We start from the raw sequence: 19,940 nt of genomic DNA on the forward strand, positions 1-19,940 counted from the left end.
GCAGGAAACCCTCGGGCAGCCGGGTCCCTCCAGGCCTCCGGCTGAAGTCATCCCAGGCCAAGGGGCAGTCTGATCAGCAGCCTGCCTCCAGGCCAGCTGCTAGCGCAGGGGTCACACAACATAGAAGCACTTGAAAAATGTATTTAAAAAAAACCCACCTAGACACACTTGTAATTTCAAGGGTGCTTGAAATTTTCTGGGTTTTTCCCCCTCCTGCTATAAAGTTTTTTCGCTTTTTAAGTTAACATTCATTGTGGAAAATGCTTACTCCTTCCTGCCTTAATTGTGAGCTGCTGACTTCACCCTTCCCCCATAGTGGCCTGCCAGTCTAGGCTCAGCCCTCCTTTGGTAAGCACCTCTGATGTGCTAGTGCACGTGGATGACCTGGACGCTCGGCATGGAACCCGAACAGAAAGGAGGCAACAGACAATGCTTTTAGTTAAGTTTTTATTGCTTTCACTCAGAGGCAAGCATGGTGGCTGGAAGCGGATAAGTATGAGACTATTTCTTGCCTCGGCCCTCCTTCCGTCGGAGGCACAACATCAAAAACCACAGGGGTCCACAAAGACCAGAGTGTACAAGACTCATGCCAGGTGCTCAGTCGGCCTCAAGAGTGCTGTCCTTGAGTCAAAGTTGCACTGGCATCTTTGCCTTTGCTACTCACAGTTTATGCGCTGATGATCCTCCGTGCCCATCCTTGCTGATAGCCAACCCTCTCACCCAGCAGTATGGCCACCTGAGACGAAGCCCATCCATGCCAACAAGGGCCTCTGCTCCCCACCCCCCTTCCTCTATCCACTACTGCTCATGCTGCCTTCCCATCGCAACACTGAGGCCTTGCCTCATTGAATTGCTTCCAATTAAATACAAATATATTAAAACTAACTGTTCTACAATTCAAATGGTAGTCTTGTCGCATCAGGGCGGCAATGCTACCTTGGTGCTTTCCTGCCGCTGACTAAATCCGGAACCGACATCATTATGTCGGATTTCCGGGTGGACATGTCCATCACTATTTTCTGCCCCCTCCCCCGCCCCCAATTGCTCCATTCCCGCTCCAAATGGCCTCACTAAATCCAGGTCCATGAGTTAGCCAACATGTGCTGTTCCTTGACTTTAGTACATTCACGGCTTCCTTTTTCATTTAGAATGGTTTTAAAGATAGATGAAAAACAGACTATATTATTACTGCTCCTGCCCAGTGGGAATTTGTTTTTTGAAAATTTAACGCTTTGGTAATCGGGTACTAGCATTGAATTTTTGGCAACTTCTGTGACTGACCAGCTTGAATCTAATACTGTAGTCACTGTAGCCTAGGTGTTCCCATGCATGGAGGTTGGATCCTATACAGGGGTCATTACTAAAGACTAAATCCAGCACCCGGTTATCCCATGTCCTTAACATGCTGTGTTAGAAAATAATGATTTTTAACATCTACAGATCTTGCAGCTGACTTTCCCTCAATACTAGATGACTCATCATTGGACCATTGCCTACTTGAGAAGTTAAAATTCCCCATTATGCAAATATTATTCAGCTCAGATGATTTTGTACTTTGTCTGAAATGGCTCATTACAGTGCCCCCCCCACCCCCGACCTGGAAGTTCAACAAGTACCACAGATCAGTTTGTTCCAATTGAATCCAGGTCGCTTCAGCTGCTGGATTAAAATCATCTCTTTGTAGAGCAGTGAGGTCTTTATCAACAAAATATACTGACATCTCCTTTCTCTACTGCTACTTTTCCAAAATCCTTTACAACTTTTATGTTTTTTTTACTTTCTTGGGATATGGGGTCACTCACAATGCCGGTATTTATTGTCCAGCCTTTGAGAAGCTGGTGATGAGCCACCACCTTGAACGACTGCAGTGGGTGTGGTGAAGGCACTCTACAATGTGTTGAGTAGGGAGTTCCAGGATTTGATCCGGCAGCGATGAAGGAACGGTGATAAATATCCGAGACAGAATAGTGTGCAACTTGGAGAAGATGGTGTTCCCATGGTGGTGGAGACAGTGCCTATTTAAGGTGGCAGATGGGTGGATTGCTTTGTTCTGGATGTTGGATTTCAGAACCATCGTTAAAATCCAACCTTGTTTCAGAAATGCTTATAATATCTCCAAAGCGATTTCAACTCGGGTCTTGCTGAGAAAAAAAATTCTGGGTCTTGGCAATAATCAGAGTCAAATTCAAAAGACCTCTTTCCTCACTGTTATCTCTATTCAGGCTCTGTCATTCCACCTAATATACAGCTCTCCTTTCACCAAACATGTTTTAAGATGTTACATTTTCTATCTTGATCTCTAACAGGCGGCAAATATGAAAGAGAAAATATTGAAGATATACAAGTGGAATTGAAGATAAAATTATACACATCAAGCCTGCAGTGTTTTAAAGTTTTCAAAATAAATCCTAGTTAGGGCGGCACAGTGGCGCAGTGGTTAGCACTGCAGCCTCACAGCTCCAGTGACCCGGGTTCAATTCTGGGTACTGCCTGTGTGGAGTTTGCAAGTTCTCCCTGTGTCTGCGTGGGTTTCCTCCGGGTGCTCCGGTTTCCTCCCACAAGCCAAAGACTTGCAGGTTGATAGGTAAATTGGCCATTAGCAATTGCCCCTAGTATAGGTAGGTGGTAGGGAAATATAGGGACAGGTGGGGATGTGGTAGGAATATGGGATTAGTGTAGGATTAGTATAAATGGGTGGTTGATGGTCGGCACAGACTCAGTGGGCCGAAGGGCCTGTTTCAGTGCTGTATCTCTAAACTAAACTAAACTTAATATATCCTGTGTCACAAAACATGACCTATTCTTCCCTGCATACCTTTTCTAATTGTGTTTGACTCTTGAGAACAGCAAGTATTGAACAAGTTATGGCCATTCAGCCAGCAAGTCAGCTTCTTTCATAGACTATTGACAGTCTTTTCTATTGTGGACGCTATCCTGCACATTTACTTCCTGAAATAACTTTTCAGTCCTAAAGGTATTCCGGTGTTTTCATCCATCCTCAATTCTCCATTACCCAGTACATACTTGCTGCCTTCTACAGACAACATTCTCTCCTCCTTCCTCCCTCCTCATGGGCTATTGTAACATTTGATCATCCCGGTCTAAATCCTAATAACTTGCAATACTGTGTTCAACCTGATTTTTATATGTCTAGTTTTTGAAGGAGCTAGTCAATTCAGCCTGAACTCATTTTGCTGTTTTACATTGTGAATTTATATTCGCTTAGTTTGTATTGTGATTAGGGCTGTCCTAGATCTGAAGATAAGTCACCATTTCTAATGTTCACTATTTTCTGTCGATGATGTGCTTGTATTTTTGAAAATATTGAATGAAGGGGCTCAGCGGAAATATTTCAATTAATAAGATTATGTTTTGCTTATTTCTTAGGTCTATGCTAACAAGGAAGTGATCCTAAGTGGAGGCTCAATTAACTCACCCCAGCTTCTCATGTTATCTGGGATTGGTAATGCGGATGATCTTAAAGCACTGGGAATTCCTGTTGTTTGCCACCGACCTGGTAATCATTGAAGTATTCAGAAAAAATATAAAGGCATTAAATTAGTTAATTTGGTGTAATTCATGCTCTGGTGATGGTTGTTGCAGTTAGGTGGTTAGAACTGTTCACTTAAAAGAAACTGTTTTGATCCTAGGTGTGGGCCAGAATCTGCAAGATCATCTAGAATTGTACGTGCAACAAAAATGCACTGAACCTATTACACTATATAAATCCCAAAAATCCATCAAGATGATCAAGATTGGCCTGGAATGGTTTTGGAAATTCACAGGTAAAATGTTGTTAACTCCCAGTACTTGGACCTTGACATAAGCACCAATATTTTAAGATCATGGGAATAGGTGATACATTTTGGGAGGACTAACGAGGCAAGGGAATATACAATGGATGGTAGGACCCTAGGAAGTACAGAAGGTCAGAGGGACCTGGGTGTACTTATCCATAGATCACTGAAGGTAGCAGCACAGTTAGATAAGGTGGTTAGGAAGGCATATGGGATACTTGCCTTTATTAGCCGAGGCATAGAATATAAGAGCAGGGAGGTTATGATGGAGCTGTATAAAATGCTAGTTAGGCCACAGCTGGAGCACTGTGTACAGTTCTGGGCACCACATTATAGGAAGGATGGGATTGCACTGGAGAGGGTGCAGAGGCGATTCACCAGGATGTTGCCTGGGCTGGAGCATTTCAGCTATGAAGAGAGACTGAAAAGGCTAAGGTTGTTTTCCTTAGAGCAGAGAAGGCTGCGGGGAGACATGATTGAGGTATACAAAATTATGAGGGGCATTGATAGAATAGATAGGAATCTAATCCTTAGCAGAGGGGTCAATAACCAGGGGGCATAGATTTAAACTAAGGGGCAGAAGGTTTAGAGGGGATTTGAGGAAAACATTTTTCACCCAGAGGCTGGTTGGAATCTGGAATACACTGCCTGAAGGCGTGGTAGAGGCAGGAACCCTCACAACATTTAAGAAGTATTTAGATGAGCACTTGAAATGCCAAAGCATACAAGGCTATGGGCCAAGTGCGGGAAAATGGGATTAGAATCGTTAGGTGCTTGATGGCCGGCATGGACACGATTGGCCGAAGGGCCTGTTTCTGTGCTGTATAACATAACTCTATGAGGAGTAGGCCATTTAGCCTCTCGAGCCTGTACCCCCATTCAGTGAGATCATGACTGATGTGCAACTTAACTCCATATACCTGCCTTTGCTTCATATTCTTTAATACCTTCGGATAACAAAAATCTATCAAACACAGTTTTAAAATTGATCTAGTATCAATTGCTGTTTGCAGAAGAGAATTCCAAACTTCTACCAACCTTTGTCTGAAGAAATGTTTCCTAATTTCGCTCCTGGAAGATCTGGCTCTTTTAGAATTTGCCGCCTAGTTCCCGTCATAGACAGGAGTTTTAGAGAAGTGGTTACACCCAAGGTGCAGGCAGATAGATGGGTGACCGCTAGAAGGGGCAAGCAGTCAGTGCAGGAATCCCCTGTGGCTATCCCCCTCTCTAACAAGTATACTGTTTTGGATACTGTTGGGGGGGATGGCGTATCAGGGGAAAACAGCAGCAGCCAGAGCAGTTGCACCATGGCTGGCACTGTTGTTCAGCAGGGAGGGACAAAGCGCAGAAGAGCAATAGTTATAGGGGACTTTATAGTCAGGGGCACAGATAGGCGCTTCTGTGGACGTGAAAGAGACTCCAGGATGGTATGTTGCCTCCCTGGTGCCAGGGTCAAGGATGTCTCTGAATGGACAGGGGGCATTCTGAAGGGGGAGGGTGAACAGCCAGAGGTTGTGGTACACATCGGTACCAACGACAAGCAGGAAGAGTGACGAGGCCCTGCAGGGGGAGTTTTGGGAGTTAGGTAGAAAGTTAAAAGACAGGACCTCTAGGGTTGCAATCTCGGGATTACTCCCTGTGCCACGTGCCAGTGAGGCTAGAAATAGGAAGATAGTGCAGCTAAACATGTGGCTGAACAGCTGGTGCCGAAGGGAGGGTTTCAGATATCTGGACCATTGGGATCTCTTCCGGGACAGATGGGATCTGTACAAGAAGGACGGGTTGCATCTAAACTGGAGGGGCACAAATATCCTGGCTGCGAGGTTTGCTAGTGTCACTCGGGAGGGTTTAAACTCGTGTGGCAAGGGGGTGGGAACCAGAGCAGTAGGACAGCAAGTGAAATAAATGAGGGAGACCTAGTAAATAAGGCCAGTAAGACTAAGAGGAAGAGCAGGCAGGGAGATGTTGCGGAGCACAGCGGGACTGGTGGTCTGAAGTGCATTTGTTTCAATGCGAGAAGTATAACAGGTAAGGCAGATGAACTTAGAGCTTGGATTAGTACTTGGAACTATGATGTTGTTGCTATTACAGAGTCTTGGTTGAGGGAAGGACAGGATTGGGAACTAAATGTTCCAGGATTTAGAAGCTTCAGGCGGGATAGAGGGGGATGTAAAAGGGGTGGGGGACTTGCATTACTTGTTAAGGAGAATATCACAGCTGTACTGCGGGGGGGACACCTCAGAGGGGTCGTGCAGCGAGGCAATATGGGTGGAGCTCAGGAATAGGAAGGGTGCAGTCTTGGTGTTGGGGGTTTTCTACAGGCCTCCCAACAGCCAGCGGGAGGTAGAGGAGCAGATATGTAGACAGATTTTGGAAAGATGTAAAGGTAACAGGGTTGTAGTGGTGGGTGATTTTAACTTCCCCTATATTGACTGGGACTCACTTAGTGCTAGGGGCTTGGATGGGGCAGAATTTGTAAGGAGCATCCAGGAGGGCTTCTTGAAACAATATGTAGATAGTCCAACTAGGGATGGGGCCGTACTGGACCTGGTATTGGGGAATGAGCCCGGCCAGATGGTCAAAGTTTCAGTAGGGGAGCATTTCAGGAACAGTGACCATAAGTTTTAAGGTACTTGTGGATAAGGATAAGAGTAGTTCTCGGGTGAAGGTGCTAAATTGGGGGAAGGCTAATTATAACAATATTGGGCAGGAACTGAAGAATTTAGATTGGGGGCAGCTGTTTGAGGGTAAATCAACATCTGACGTGGGAGTCTTTCAAATGTCAGTTGATTAGAATCCAGGACCGGCATGTTCCTGTGAGGAAGAAGGATAAGTTTGGCAAGTTTCGGGAACCTTGGATAACGCGGGATATTGTGAGCCTAGTCAAAAAGAAAAAGGAAGCATTCGTAAAGGCTGGAAGGCAAGGAACAGACGAATCCCTTGAGGAAGATAAAGACAGTAGGAAGGAACTTAAGCAAGGAGTCAGGTTGCTGAGAGGGGTCATGAAAAGTCTTTGGCAAACAGGATTAAGGATAATCCCAAGGCTTTTTATATGTATATAAAGAGCAAGAGGGTAACCAGGGAAAGGGTTGGCCCACTCAAGGACAGAGGAGGGAATCTATGTGTGGAGCCAGAGGAAATGGGCAAGGTACTAAATGAGTACTTTGCATCAGTATTCACCAAAGAGAAGGACTTGGTGGATGATGAGCCTAGGGAAGGGAGTGTAGATAGTCTCAGCCATCTCATTATCAAAAAGGAGGAGGTGTTGGGTGTCTTGCAAAGCATTAAGGTAGATAAGTCCCCAGGGCCTGATGGGATCTACCCCAGAATACTAAGGGAGGCAAGGGAAGAAATTGCTGGGGCCTTGACAGAAATCTTTGCATCCTCATTGGCTACAGGTGAGGTCCCAGAGGACTGAAGAATAGCCAATGTTGTTCCTTTGTTTAAGAAGGGTAGCAAGGATAATCCAGGATATTATAGGCCGGTGAGCCTTACGTCAGTGGTAGGGAAATTATTGGAGAGGATTCTTCGAGACAGGATTTATTCCCATTTGGAAACAAACGAATTTGTTAGCAAGAGGCAGCATGGTTTTGTGAAGGGGAGGTCGTGTCTCACTAATTTGATTGGGTTTTTTGAGGAAGTGACAAAGATGATTGATGAAGGAAGGGCAGTGGAGGTTATCTATATGGACTTCAGTAAAGCCTTTGACAAGGTCCCTCATGGCAGATTGGTATACAAAAGGTGAAGTCACACGGGATCAGAGGTGAGCTGGCAAGATGGGTACAGAACTGGCTCAGTCATAGAAGACAGAGGGTAGCAGTGGAAGGGTGCTTTTCCAAATGGAGGGATGTGACTAGTAGTGTTTTGCAGGGATCAGTGCTGGGACCTTTGCTGTTTGTAGTATATATAAATGATTTGGAGGAAAATGTAGCTGGTCTGATTAGTAAGTTTGCGGACGACACAAAGGTTGGTGGAGTTGCAGATAGTGATGAGGATTGTCAGAGGATACAGTAGGATATAGATCGGTTGGAGACTTGGGCGGAGAAATGGAAGATGGAGTTTAATCCGGACAAATGTGAGGTAATGCATTTTGGAAGGTCTAATGCAGGTGGGAAGTATACAGTAAATGGCAGAACCCTTAGGAGTATTGACGGGCAGGGAGATCTGGGCGTACAGGTCCACAGGTCACTGAAAGTGACAACGCAGGTGGATAAGGTAGTCAAGAAGGCATACGGCATGCTTGCCTTCATCGGTCGGGACATAGAGTATAAAAATAGGCAAGTCATGCTGCAGCTGTACAGAACTTTAGTTAGGCCACACGTAGAATATTGCGTGCAATTCTGGTCGCCACACTACCAGAAGGACGTGGAGGCTTTGGAGAGGGTACAGAAGAGGTTTATCAGGATGTTGCCTGGTCTGGAGGGCATTAGCTATGAGGAGAGGTTGGATAAACTCTGATTGTTTTCACTGGAAAGACGGAGGTGAAGGGGCGACATGATAGAGATTTACGAAGTTATGAGTGGCATGGACAGAGTGGATAGTCAGAAGCTTTTTCCCAGGGTGGAAGAGTCAGTTACTAGGGGACATAGGTTTAAGGTGAGAGGGGCAAAGTTTAGAGGGGATGTGCGAGGCAAGTTCTTTACACAGAGGGTGGTGAGTGCCTGGAACTTGCTGCCGGGGGCGGTGGTGGAAGCCGGTACGATAGCGACGTTTAAGAGGCATCTTGACAAATACATGAATAGGATGGGAATAGAGGGATACGGTCCCCGGAAGTGCAGGAGGTGTTAGTTTAGGCAGGCATCAAGATCGGCACAGGCTTGGAGTGCCGAATGGCCTGTTCCTGTGCTGTACTGTTCTTTGTTCTTTGTTCTAGACTCCCCAAGCAATGGAAATAATTTCTATCTATCCTATCTGTTCCCCTTAATATCTTGAAAATTTTGATTAAGAAATTACAGTTTTACTGACTTTATCTGTCATTATTCATCTCCCTTAGGAGAGGAAACAGGTCAGAGATCAGGCATGGTTGTGCAAATTATACATGAGATGTCAACAAGAATATGTTTAATGGGCTTTCGTACCACATCTTATGTCGCAAGGTTGTTTTATTCACTGTGTGTTGCTTACTTTATAATCTGTTAATTTCCAATACTTTTGAAACCACCAGTCAAATTTTCACATCTGTGGTACCCTGAAGCAGTGTTACAGGTGACAGTCAGTCTGCTTTATGTTTGCTGAGAGTGGAGTAACAGTGTGATGCCCTGTTTTCCTGTTCGAATTACAGTGGTGGTGGGGAGTTTTGGAGGACTTGGGGAGGTGGGCAAGATATTTAACAAGGAAAGTTGGTGTACTCAGTTTATTTTTCTCTGCTTTTCTTGGTAGTGTTGGTAGAAGAGATGAGGTAAATTATAGCTCACCAAAGCCTGATCTGCTAAAAGATTTTAATGTTAAGATATGCGACTGAAATCACTGTACGCTCTTGACATCTCCAAAAGAATTCCCATAATAATATAGTTAACATTCAAATCAGAAACCAGCTCCAAATTTCCAATAACCCATTTTTAAGTCAATGATGAAAGTTAAGATCACCCCCAGAGTTTCCTTTTCAAAATACTGACTTTATGATGTGCTTATAGAATATTTTCTAGGTTTTTTTCATTTTAATCTAGATATATAGGCCTCTCAGTTTCTTTTATCTTTTAGTTTTTAGATAATGTGCAGCAATATGAATAGGCTAGTTTTTCAATAGTTACTGCTAGATCAAATTGCCAATTTTAAAGAAAAATGATGCTTATTACAATTTGGGGATTTTATAGAAGCGTCTTTTCCCTCAGTGATTTAATAGTTGTTCCTGTAAACAGATCTTGGGCAATGCACAAGCCCAGTATTGGTGATATGACTGCAGTGCCCACCCAACGTGAAGAGTAGAAAACAGCCGATACTTGTTGGCGGAGTTATGCTGTTACTGTGGTGCTGAGTGGGGTACCCCAGGGGCTGATGTTTGGAACGCTATTGTTTCTAATTTACAATTAATGATTGAATTCCTAAACTCAGTTCAAACTAGTCAAATTTGAAGGTGATACAGAGCTAGGAGGGGCAATTAATCCTGAGTAGTGTGCCGAGGAACTACAAAATAAGTAGGAGAAATTATGTAAATGGATGTAACAATAACATTTGAAATTTAATGCATACAAATGTAAAGTACTGGTAAACTTGATAAACAGCAACTTACATTTATATCGCACCTTTAGCGTAGTAAGACACCCCAAGGCGCTTACTGAGAGGTGATCATTTAGAGGTATATAAAATAGGAAACTGTATAGAAAATGTAGATTCAGAAAATTACTTCAAACTAAACTGGGATCTGGGGTAGAAAATCATCCATGCCACTAAATTGGAGCAAGTTGGATGCACGGAACAATCACTGCACTAGAGCAATAGACCGGAGTCCTGATCGATATTGGGCCTCTGGCCTCATTTCAATGTTTGCCTGTGTCTCCCAATATAGAAGCAATGATGAATTTCAGGCCACTGCGCTGCCTGTAACTCGGGTAGGTACTGGCAGGAGGGGATGAGATATGATTACTCCTCCTGACTTTTACGTTTTTAAAAAGTTGAAAAATTTGAAATTTACCTGGTCTGTGGCAACCTCCCAAGAGTCTCTTTATTGATGTAAAGGGACAGGCATACAGCCCCTTATTATAGTATAGAGATATTATCCCTGTTTTAGGCTGATGTCAGGACACCTTTGGATTGCTCAAAGCTATATTGCTTTGGTAGTGTTTCCAACGTTCATTTGGAGCCTTATCAGGTGAGATTGGCCCTCCAAATTGGAGGAAAATGGATGCAAACTGATCCAGTTTCACCTCCATGATTGCAAGGCAAATATAGGATGAATGTCACTCGGTTTTCCTTAATAAAATTAATAATCAAATATGGACTGAATGTCCAGGTGGGATGGGGGTATGAAAATCTTCAAATCATTAAAGAAACTATGTAATGCTAAGACACTAGGGGCAATTTGCAATGGCCAATTTACCTTATCAACCTGCAAGTCTTTGGCTGTGGGAGGAAACCGGAGCACCCGGCGGAAACCCACGCGGTCACAGGGACAACTTACAAATTCCGCACAGGCAGTACCCAGAACCGAACCCGGGTTGCTGGAGCTGTGAGGCTGCGGTGCTAACCACTGCGCCGCCCTTTATGATAGATCTGATACAAAAGCAATGGATGAAAAGACCAATTTGCTTTAATGAAACCATGTCAACATATCAACCACACCAAACTGAAAACATGACATAAAATTGTGGCTAGGTACTCTTTCCGAACCATTCCTAAAATGACAAAACAGCCTGTTTTTGTTAGTAAATGAAGTAATTTTTAATACAGAGTATTTTCATTTCTTCAGGCGAGGGAGCTACTGCTCACTTGGAAACTGGTGGGTTTATCAGAAGTCATCCTGGTGAAACTCATCCTAATATTCAGTTCCACTTTTTGCCATCGCAGGTGATTGATCATGGAAGAGTCACACCTAACATGGAGGCTTATCAGGTGAGGTTTTTGTGTAGAATTTTTCTTAACTACCTAAAGGCTATAAACTGAAGTCAGCACATGTAAAACTTAGGCTGGAACTTTACACCTTCGCAAGAGCGGGCTGGAGGTGAGGGGCATAAAATTGAGTGGGAAGTGGGGGGTGCTGTCGCTGTCGCCTTCCCGGCTCCACTGTAATTTTACGACTAGCAGTGGAGGTGACAAACAGCCTGCCTGCCTCAAACCAATTAAGGCCCTTAAGTGGCCAATTAGTTGCCACTTAAGGGCCTCCTCCCGCTCCACTGGTATATTGCCAGCAGCGAGCAGGTGGTTCAGTAGCTCAGAAGGCCACCCAATGAAAAACCTGGCGGCCTCCTTGCGAGCTGTGAGGGGGCCCTCCTGATCGGGCATTCTGTGCCCGACAGGGGGTACCCCCCCCCGCCCCACCCAGCACAAGTTGTCCCCACTGGAGCACATCCTCCCCCCACCCAATCCCCCCCACCTCACCAGGGCCCAGCTAATTGTTCCCGGCAAGGAGGCCCCACACATTTACCTGTATTCCGGGGCCTCATCCACGTTGCTGGTCCTGGCTGGGTGCAGTCTCAGCAGTGGCCACCGCTCCCTGTGGTGCTGCTGGGACTGAAGAGCTGCCGGCCCACTGATTGGATGGCAGCTCTTGGAGGTGGGACTTCCTGCCTCAGAGGGGCTTCCAGGCCCAGTGGAGGCAGGCTCGCCACTGACCTTTTCTGCTGGTGGGTGGAGCCTCCAAGCTGATGTAAATTTCTGGCCATAGTCTGAAAATTTGACAGAAAATGTAGCCTATTTTTCAATTCACTTGACTTTGATAATACATGTAATGTGCTTTACAGACATTAAATAGTGTCATTTTGTGAATCATATGAAATTTAGCAGTGACAGCATTACAATCACTTCTCATATTATTCACTGTGCAACTTGTAAAGTGTTTGAGTTGGTTATTCACAAAATTGTATTGAACCTTTAACATATACAATAAGAGTGATTAAAAATTAGGCTGTGATTTGAGTTCAGATGACCACTATGAATAACCTGAAATTTTCTGTTGTAGCAAATTACAACATCTGACTTCAATACAACATCGAGACTTGTTTATTTCCTCCTGTCCATGATTTTTATCTAATATCTCACTAATATGGATATACTCTCATAATTCTTTCATAAATCAAAATAAGAGCTTACTCTAGAGAAGACATGCAAACCATTTTTTTTACTGTAGATTTAAAAGTAGTATTCAAACTTATTTCTTCAATAAGAAGGCTGTCCATATGACATTCTTTGGATAATGACCAGGGTTATACTATTTTTAGTTTGGTGCTAATGAGAGAGATTGGTACATATTTTTATTGTTGAATTATTACTTTTGTTCCATGAGGAAAATTATGGGTGAATATTTGTTCCTCAGTGAAATAGTCCTTCTCAATCTGCTATGTGTGAACACACTTTTTGGGTTGTGCCTTTAGTTCTTGCACTGTTAGCAGACCTCCCTTGCTTTCCACAGTAGAAATTTGTAATTATTTATGAGATCTTTATTTGCCTTAAAAACATTCTTGAGTTGCTTTCTATGGTATTTACCACCTAGAGAGCAATTTTATTTGAGATTCTTCCATTTTTGGTTGTGAAATCAATGTAAAAGCTTTAAACTGTAAAGTAACAAACATTTTAAATGTTGGCCAATTAAGTCCTGCACTGGCCTAGCTACCTGCCTTGCCCATAAGCAGGTGACATGACCCAGCTTTAACATCTGTATCAAGTACCTTGGATTCTTCACAACGACTGACTCTTGAGGCACGTATTTATGTGGTTTTCCAGTGTCATGTGACATCAGGCCTGCTTATACAAGAATATGTGACTGGTTTAGTTGCAACTTAGCTCAAAAAAATACTTCGGTGTTGAATTTCAATACTAATGTGATGACTGTAGAACTCCTTCCCCTCTGGTTGCAACACTGCAGCAGTTTCTTTTATAACCCTTACTTTTAGGGAGGGACAAGACATCATACTGACAGTGGCTTATTGTCCAGTTGATTGTCTTAGGCCAAACTATCTAACCACGTCCTGACCCTTTTGTTTGGAGAGTCTGCCCTGATACTGTTCATCTTACTTGGACCACCTTCAGTAATTTTCCATTATGTGAAGAACAGCTGCAATAGTTGGGACTCGTGGATTAGTTGCAAATCTCATCCGTTGAGCTGGCCAACTTCCAGATAAAGGAGTTTTCAGAATACGTCTTGTGTTATCACACTCTTGTAGGACTTCTCAAGGCCTCATTGCTCATTATTTGAACATGTATTTCCTTTAATTGGAATGCCTTTGTTCCTTCCTGATAGCTTTATCTGGTTCCTTGCCATTGCTGCCACAGATAGGCCAGTTTAATTTAAAAACAAGAAATCTTTCACTCAGTACAGTTCACCGGTTCTTCACCAGGCATGACGGTGGCCAAGCTTCACATGGTTAAATTTTAGCAAAGCCATTACTGTCTTACATGACCTACGCAGTGGCAGTCAATGCATTCATAAGAGTAATTCTGCACAAGTTCACTTCTTAACTTCATCAGCTTGATGAGATCAGGTGCCAAGCAGAGATAAGGTGCTTCTCCACAGAGAGACCAAAAAAAAGGGTGTGTTTTCAGCCTTTTCTGCTCTTGCACACTGTTGCATGAATTCTGCCTGCCCCTGCTGCTATTTCACTAGCTACAAGGGTTATAAAAGAAACTGCTGCAGTGTTGCAACCAGAGGGGAAGGAGTGACTTTGCATATTTCACACGCAAAATAGCAGCATAGCTTACAGGCATGATGGAGGTGGGCTCCCCACCCTAATCCCCCTGGCTTTCCTGGCGGTGGGTGGAGCCATTGCCTCACTGTTAAATTCCAGCCATGGTGTGAGTACAGAAGGGTAACCTGATATTAGAATATATGAAAGCATTACAAAAATAAATATTGAGCGTATGCTATTTTTCATGACATTTTTCACATATGGCATAATTTGACTTAATGAGACAACATGCTATCGACAAAGCTAAGTGATCCCACAAACAACAGATCAGATCAAAGTTCTGCAATCCTGCCACAACCAGTCATGAATGGTGGTGGACAATTAACAACTAACGGGAGCAGGAGGCTCCACAAACATCCACATCCTTAATGATCGGGGAGCCCAGCACATCAGTGCAAAAGAAAAGGTGGAAGTCTCTGCAGTCAGTCAAAAATACTGAGTGGATGATCTATCTCGGCCTACTCCTGAGGCCCCAGCATCACAGATATCAATCTTCAACCAACTTGATTCACTCCAGGTGATGTCAAGAAACAGCTAAGTGTGCTGGATACAGCAAAGGCTATGAGCACCGACAACACCCCAGCTGTAGTGTTGAAGACCTGGGCTCCGGAACAACTGCACCCCTAGCCAAGCTATTCCAGTATAGCTACAACACTGGCATCTACATGACTTGTGGAAATTTGCCCAGGTATGTCCTGTTCACAAAAAGCAGGACAAATCCAATCGACCAAATACCGCCCCAACAGTCTACTCAATTATCAGCAAAGTGCTGGAAGGTGTCATCAACAGTGTTATCAATGGTACTTACTCACCAATAACTGCTGATGGATGCTCAGTTAGGGTTCTGCCTGGGCCACTCAGCTCTTGACCTCATTACAGTGTTATGAAAGTGCTTCTGTTTTCATTAAAAATATTTTTTGAGGAATCCTTGGTCAAACTGAAGAAATGTTGGACCAGATTTTTTCCCAAGAGGGTCAAGAGGACACTGAAAGAACTGGTTGGGCAACAACATTACTGTTTGTCACATGACTCAAGTTAAAAATAGAGCAGAAACCCTGGTAACTAGGGAGGATGTGGGCAGAGAAGTGATAGTCGTGTGCCCCTTGAAAGGACAAGCCTGCTGAAGAAGTGTCACGGAGGCAGAGACCAGATTCTTGCCAAATGTTTAAAGAGTCAAGCCTGCAGGAAAAGGAGAGAATTCCCAAGGAAGGAGAGAAGACCACAACCTAGCTCAGTTTTCCAGCACCTCCCTAAGAGACCCTGAGAAGTCCACTGTGTCAACTCATTTCGTTCCTATCTTTGAAGAAAAATTCATTCTCAACACCGCCTGAAAAGAACTGTTCTAAAAGATCCCAGTGACCCGTCTATGTGTACTTGGAGGCCAGACTGAGTGCCAGTTTTGGAACACAACATTATCTCATCTGCTGTTTGCTTCAAAAATGAGTAAGTATTCAGGCCAAGTGTTTTTTTGTCTGTAACAGAGCTCTGAACAAAAATCCCTTTTATTTTTCCCGTGTGTGTGTCTGTCTGTGTGTAAGCGGCTAAGGTAAAAAGGGAACTTTAAAATTTCAATCTGTGTGTTTATGTTTTACTTCATTACTGGTTAAGACTTGTTTTGTAATAAACTGATAATTTTGTTGTTCATTAAAGAAACCTGGTTAGTGTATTTTCTGGGAAGAATAGAGTACTTGATTGACCGTATCGATAAGTGGGAAAATTGAAATATATTTTGTGACCCATGGAGAAGTGGAACTAACATTAACAGTGCGCTCCTCCCGCCTCAGTCGTAACAACAGCCTTGGTCTATACATGAATAAAAAAGCTGAATTCCAGAGGTGAGATGAGTATGACTGCCCTTGACATCAAGACAGTATTTGACTGAGTGTGGCAGCAAGGAGTCACGGCAAAATTGAAGTCCATAGGAATTGGGGGGGGGAAAACTCTCCACTGTTTGGAGTCTTACCTAGCACAAAGGAAGATGGTTGTGGTTGTTGGATGGCAATCAGTTGAGCCTTAGGACTTCGCTGCAGGCATTCTTCAGGGAAGTGTCCTAAGCCTAATTGTCTTCCGCTGCTTTATAAATGACCTTCCCTCTATCACAAGATCAGAAGTGGGAATGTTCGCTGATGATTGTGCAGTGTTCAGTTCCACTCAACTCCAGGTAATGAAGCAGTCCGTGCCTGCATGCAGCAAGACCTGAGTGATATTCAGAGTTAAGATAACTGGCAAGTAACATACGTGTCACATAAGTACCAATGATCATCTCCAACTAGAGAGAATCTAATCAGCTCCCTTTGCCATTCAATGGCATTACCATCACTGAAACCCAACAACATCCTGGGGTTCACTATCTGGTCCAGCCATATAAATACTCTAGCTACAAGAACAGGTCAGAGGTTGGGAATCTGTGACGAGTAACTCATTCCTGATTCTCCAAAGCTTGTGCACCATCTGCAAGGCACAAGTTAGCAGTGTGATGCAATACTCCCCACTTGCCTGGATGAGTGCAGCTCCAACAATGCTTGAAGTACGACACTATCCAGTACAAAACTGCCCACTTGATTAGCACCGCATCCACCACATTCACTCCCTCAACCACCAGTGCACCATGGCAACAGTGTGCACTATCTACAAAATGCACTGCAGCTACTTTTCAAGTTTCCTTTGACAGCACCTTCCAAACCCATGATCTGTACCACCTAGGAGAACAAGGGCAGCAGACACGAGAAGATCACCACCTGAAATTCCTCCTCTAAGTCATGCACCGCCCTGACTTGAAAATATATCTCTGTTCCTTCTCCGTCACAGAGTCAAAATCCTGGAACTCCCTCCCGAACAGCACTGTGGGTGCACTTACACCACATGGACTGCAGTGGTTCAAGAAGGCAGCCCACCACCACCTTCTCCAGGGTAATTAGGGATGGGCAATAAATGCTGGTCTAGCCAGCGATGGCAACATCCATGAACAAATAAAAAGAAAACCCACAGGCTCAGTGGCGCTCATACGATTAGCAGTTTTGATTATTATCATTACTTTAATATTTATATTATCTTTGTTTGGGGAAGTACGTAAAATGGCTAACTTGGAACACTTTTCAGTTTTGTTCAAATGCTTAATCACTTCAGAAGTGAGTCATAATTATTATTGATTATATCAAAATTTATGAATTTCTTAGTGGAAACAATTTCAAGTTTAAAAACATGTAATTTTCATCTCTGATTTACTGTAAATAGTTTAATGTCCCCCTCTCTTATTCTCTGCTGTCCACCCTCTCTCATCCTCTCTGCCGTCCACCCACTCTCATCCTCTCTGCCGTCCACCCTCTCTCATCCTCTCTGCCGTCCACCCTCTCTCATCCTCTCTGCCGTCCACCCTCTCTCATCCTCTCTGCCGTCCACCCTCTCTCATCCTCTCTGCCGTCCACCCTCTCTCATCCTCTCTGCCGTCCACCCTCTCTCATTCTCTGCCGTCCACCCTCTCTCATCCTCTCTGCCGTCCACCCACTCTCATCCTCTCTGCCGTCCACCCTCTCTCATCCTCTCTGCCGTCCACCCTCTCTCATCCTCTCTGCCGTCCACCCTCTCTCATCCTCTCTGCCGTCCACCCTCTCTCATCCTCTCTGCCGTCCACCCTCTCTCATCCTCTCTGCCGTCCACCCTCTCTCATCCTCTCTGCCGTCCACCCTCTCTCATCCTCTCTGCCGTCCACCCTCTCTCATCCTCTCTGCCGTCCACCCTCTCTCATCCTCTCTGCCGTCCACCCTCTCTCATCCTCTCTGCCGTCCACCCTCTCTCATCCTCACTGCCGTCCACCCTCTCTCATCCTCTCTGCCGTCCACCCTCTCTCATCCTCTCTGCCGTCCACCCTCTCTCATCCTCTCTGCCGTCCACCCTCTCTCATCCTCTCTGCCGTCCACCCTCTCTCATATTCTATGCCGTCCACCCTCTCCCATCCTCTCTCTCTCTCCCTCTCCCTCTCTCTCTCTCTTCCACCCCTCTCTCTCTCTCTCGTCCACCCTCTCTCTCTCTCTCTCTCTCGTCCACCCTCTCTCTCTCTCTCTCTCGTCCACCCTCTCTCTCTCTCTCTCTCTCTCGTCCACCCTCTCTCTCTCTCTCTCTCGTCCACCCTCTCTCTCTCTCTCTCTCTCGTCCACCCTCTCTCTCTCTCTCTCTCGTCCACCCTCTCTCTCTCTCTCGTCCACCTCTCTCTCTCTCTCGTCCACCCTCTCTCTCTCTCTCGTCCACCCTCTCTCTCTCTCTCGTCCACCCTCTCTCTTCTCTCTCTCTCTCTCTCTCGTCCACCCTCTCTCTCTCTCTCTCTCTCTCGTCCACCCTCTCTCTCTCTCTCTCTCTCTCGTCCACCCTCTCTCTCTCTCTCTCTCTCGTCCACCCTCTCTCTCTCTCTCTCTCTCGTCCACCCTCTCTCTCTCTCTCTCTCTCGTCCACCCTCTCTCTCTCTCTCTCTCTCTCGTCCACCCTCTCTCTCTCTCTCTCGTCCACCCTCTCTCTCTCTCTCTCGTCCACCCTCTCTCTCTCTCTCTCTCTCTCTCGTCCACCCTCTCTCTCTCTCTCTCTCGTCCACCCTCTCTCTCTCTCTCTCTCGTCCACCCTCTCTCTCTCTCTCTCTCGTCCACCCTCTCTCTCTCTCTCTCTCGTCCACCCTCTCTCTCTCTCTCTCTCGTCCACCCTCTCTCTCTCTCTCTCTCGTCCACCCTCTCTCTCTCTCTCTCTCGTCCACCCTCCTCTCTCTCTCTCTCTCGTCCACCCTCTCTCTCTCTCTCTCTCGTCCACCCTCTCTCTCTCTCGTCACCCTCTCTCTCTCGTCACCCTCTCTCTCTCTCTCTCTCTCTCTCTCGTCCACCCTCTCTCTCTCTCTCTCTCTCTCGTCCACCCTCTCTCTCTCTCTCTCTCTCTCTCTCGTCCACCCTCTCTCTCTCTCTCTCTCTCTCTCTCTCGTCCACCCTCTCTCTCTCTCTCTCTCTCTCTCGTCCACCCTCTCTCTCTCTCTCTCTCTCTCTCTCTCGTCCACCCTCTCTCTCTCTCTCTTCTCGTCCACCCTCTCTCTCTCTCTCTCTCTCTCTCTCTCGTCCACCCTCTCTCTCTCTCTCTCTCTCTCTCTCTCGTCCACCCTCTCTCTCTCTCTCTCTCTCTCTCTCGTCCACCCTCTCTCTCTCTCTCTCTCTCGTCCACCCTCTCTCTCTCTCTCTCTCTCTCTCTCGTCCACCCTCTCTCTCTCTCTCTCTCTCGTCCACCCTCTCTCTCTCTCTCTCTCTCTCTCTCGTCCACCCTCTCTCTCTCTCTCTCTCTCTCGTCCACCCTCTCTCTCTCTCTCTCTCTCTCGTCCACCCTCTCTCTCTCTCTCTCTCTCTCGTCCACCCTCTCTCTCTCTCTCTCTCTCTCTCTCTCTCGTCACCCTCTCTCTCTCTCTCTCTCTCTCTCTCTCTCTCTCGTCACCCTCTCTCTCTCTCTCTCTCTCTCTCGTCCACCCTCTCTCTCTCTCTCTCTCTCTCTCTCTCTCGTCCACCCTCTCTCTCTCTCTCTCTCTCTCTCGTCCACCCTCTCTCTCTCTCTCTCTCTCTCTCTCTCGTCCACCCCTCTCTCTCTCTCTCTCTCTCTCTCTCTCTCTCGTCCACCCTCTCTCTCTCTCTCTCTCTCTCTCTCGTCCACCCTCTCTCTCTCTCTCTCTCTCTCTCTCGTCCACCCTCTCTCTCTCTCTCTCTCTCTCTCGTCCACCCTCTCTCTCTCTCTCTCTCTCTCTCGTCCACCCTCTCTCTCTCTCTCTCTCTCTCTCTCGTCCACCCTCTCA

General features: G+C 45.5%; 1 protein-coding gene across 4 annotated transcripts in view; it reads left to right on the forward strand.

Annotated features, from left to right (window-relative positions):
* Positions 1-19,940, forward strand: part of chdh (choline dehydrogenase) — an 83,561-nt gene that overhangs the window by 49,963 nt on the left and 13,658 nt on the right. For all 4 annotated transcript variants that reach the window (XM_068051726.1, XM_068051723.1, XM_068051725.1 and 1 more), the window contains exons 4-6: positions 3,388-3,517; positions 3,651-3,785; positions 11,203-11,345. In XM_068051726.1, coding sequence (XP_067907827.1) covers positions 3,388-3,517; positions 3,651-3,785; positions 11,203-11,345 — 408 coding nt within the window. The remainder of the gene's footprint in view (positions 1-3,387; positions 3,518-3,650; positions 3,786-11,202; positions 11,346-19,940) is intronic.

This window comes from Heterodontus francisci, chromosome 19 (genome assembly GCF_036365525.1).
Source record: "Heterodontus francisci isolate sHetFra1 chromosome 19, sHetFra1.hap1, whole genome shotgun sequence".
Taxonomy (NCBI): Eukaryota; Metazoa; Chordata; class Chondrichthyes; order Heterodontiformes; family Heterodontidae; genus Heterodontus; species Heterodontus francisci.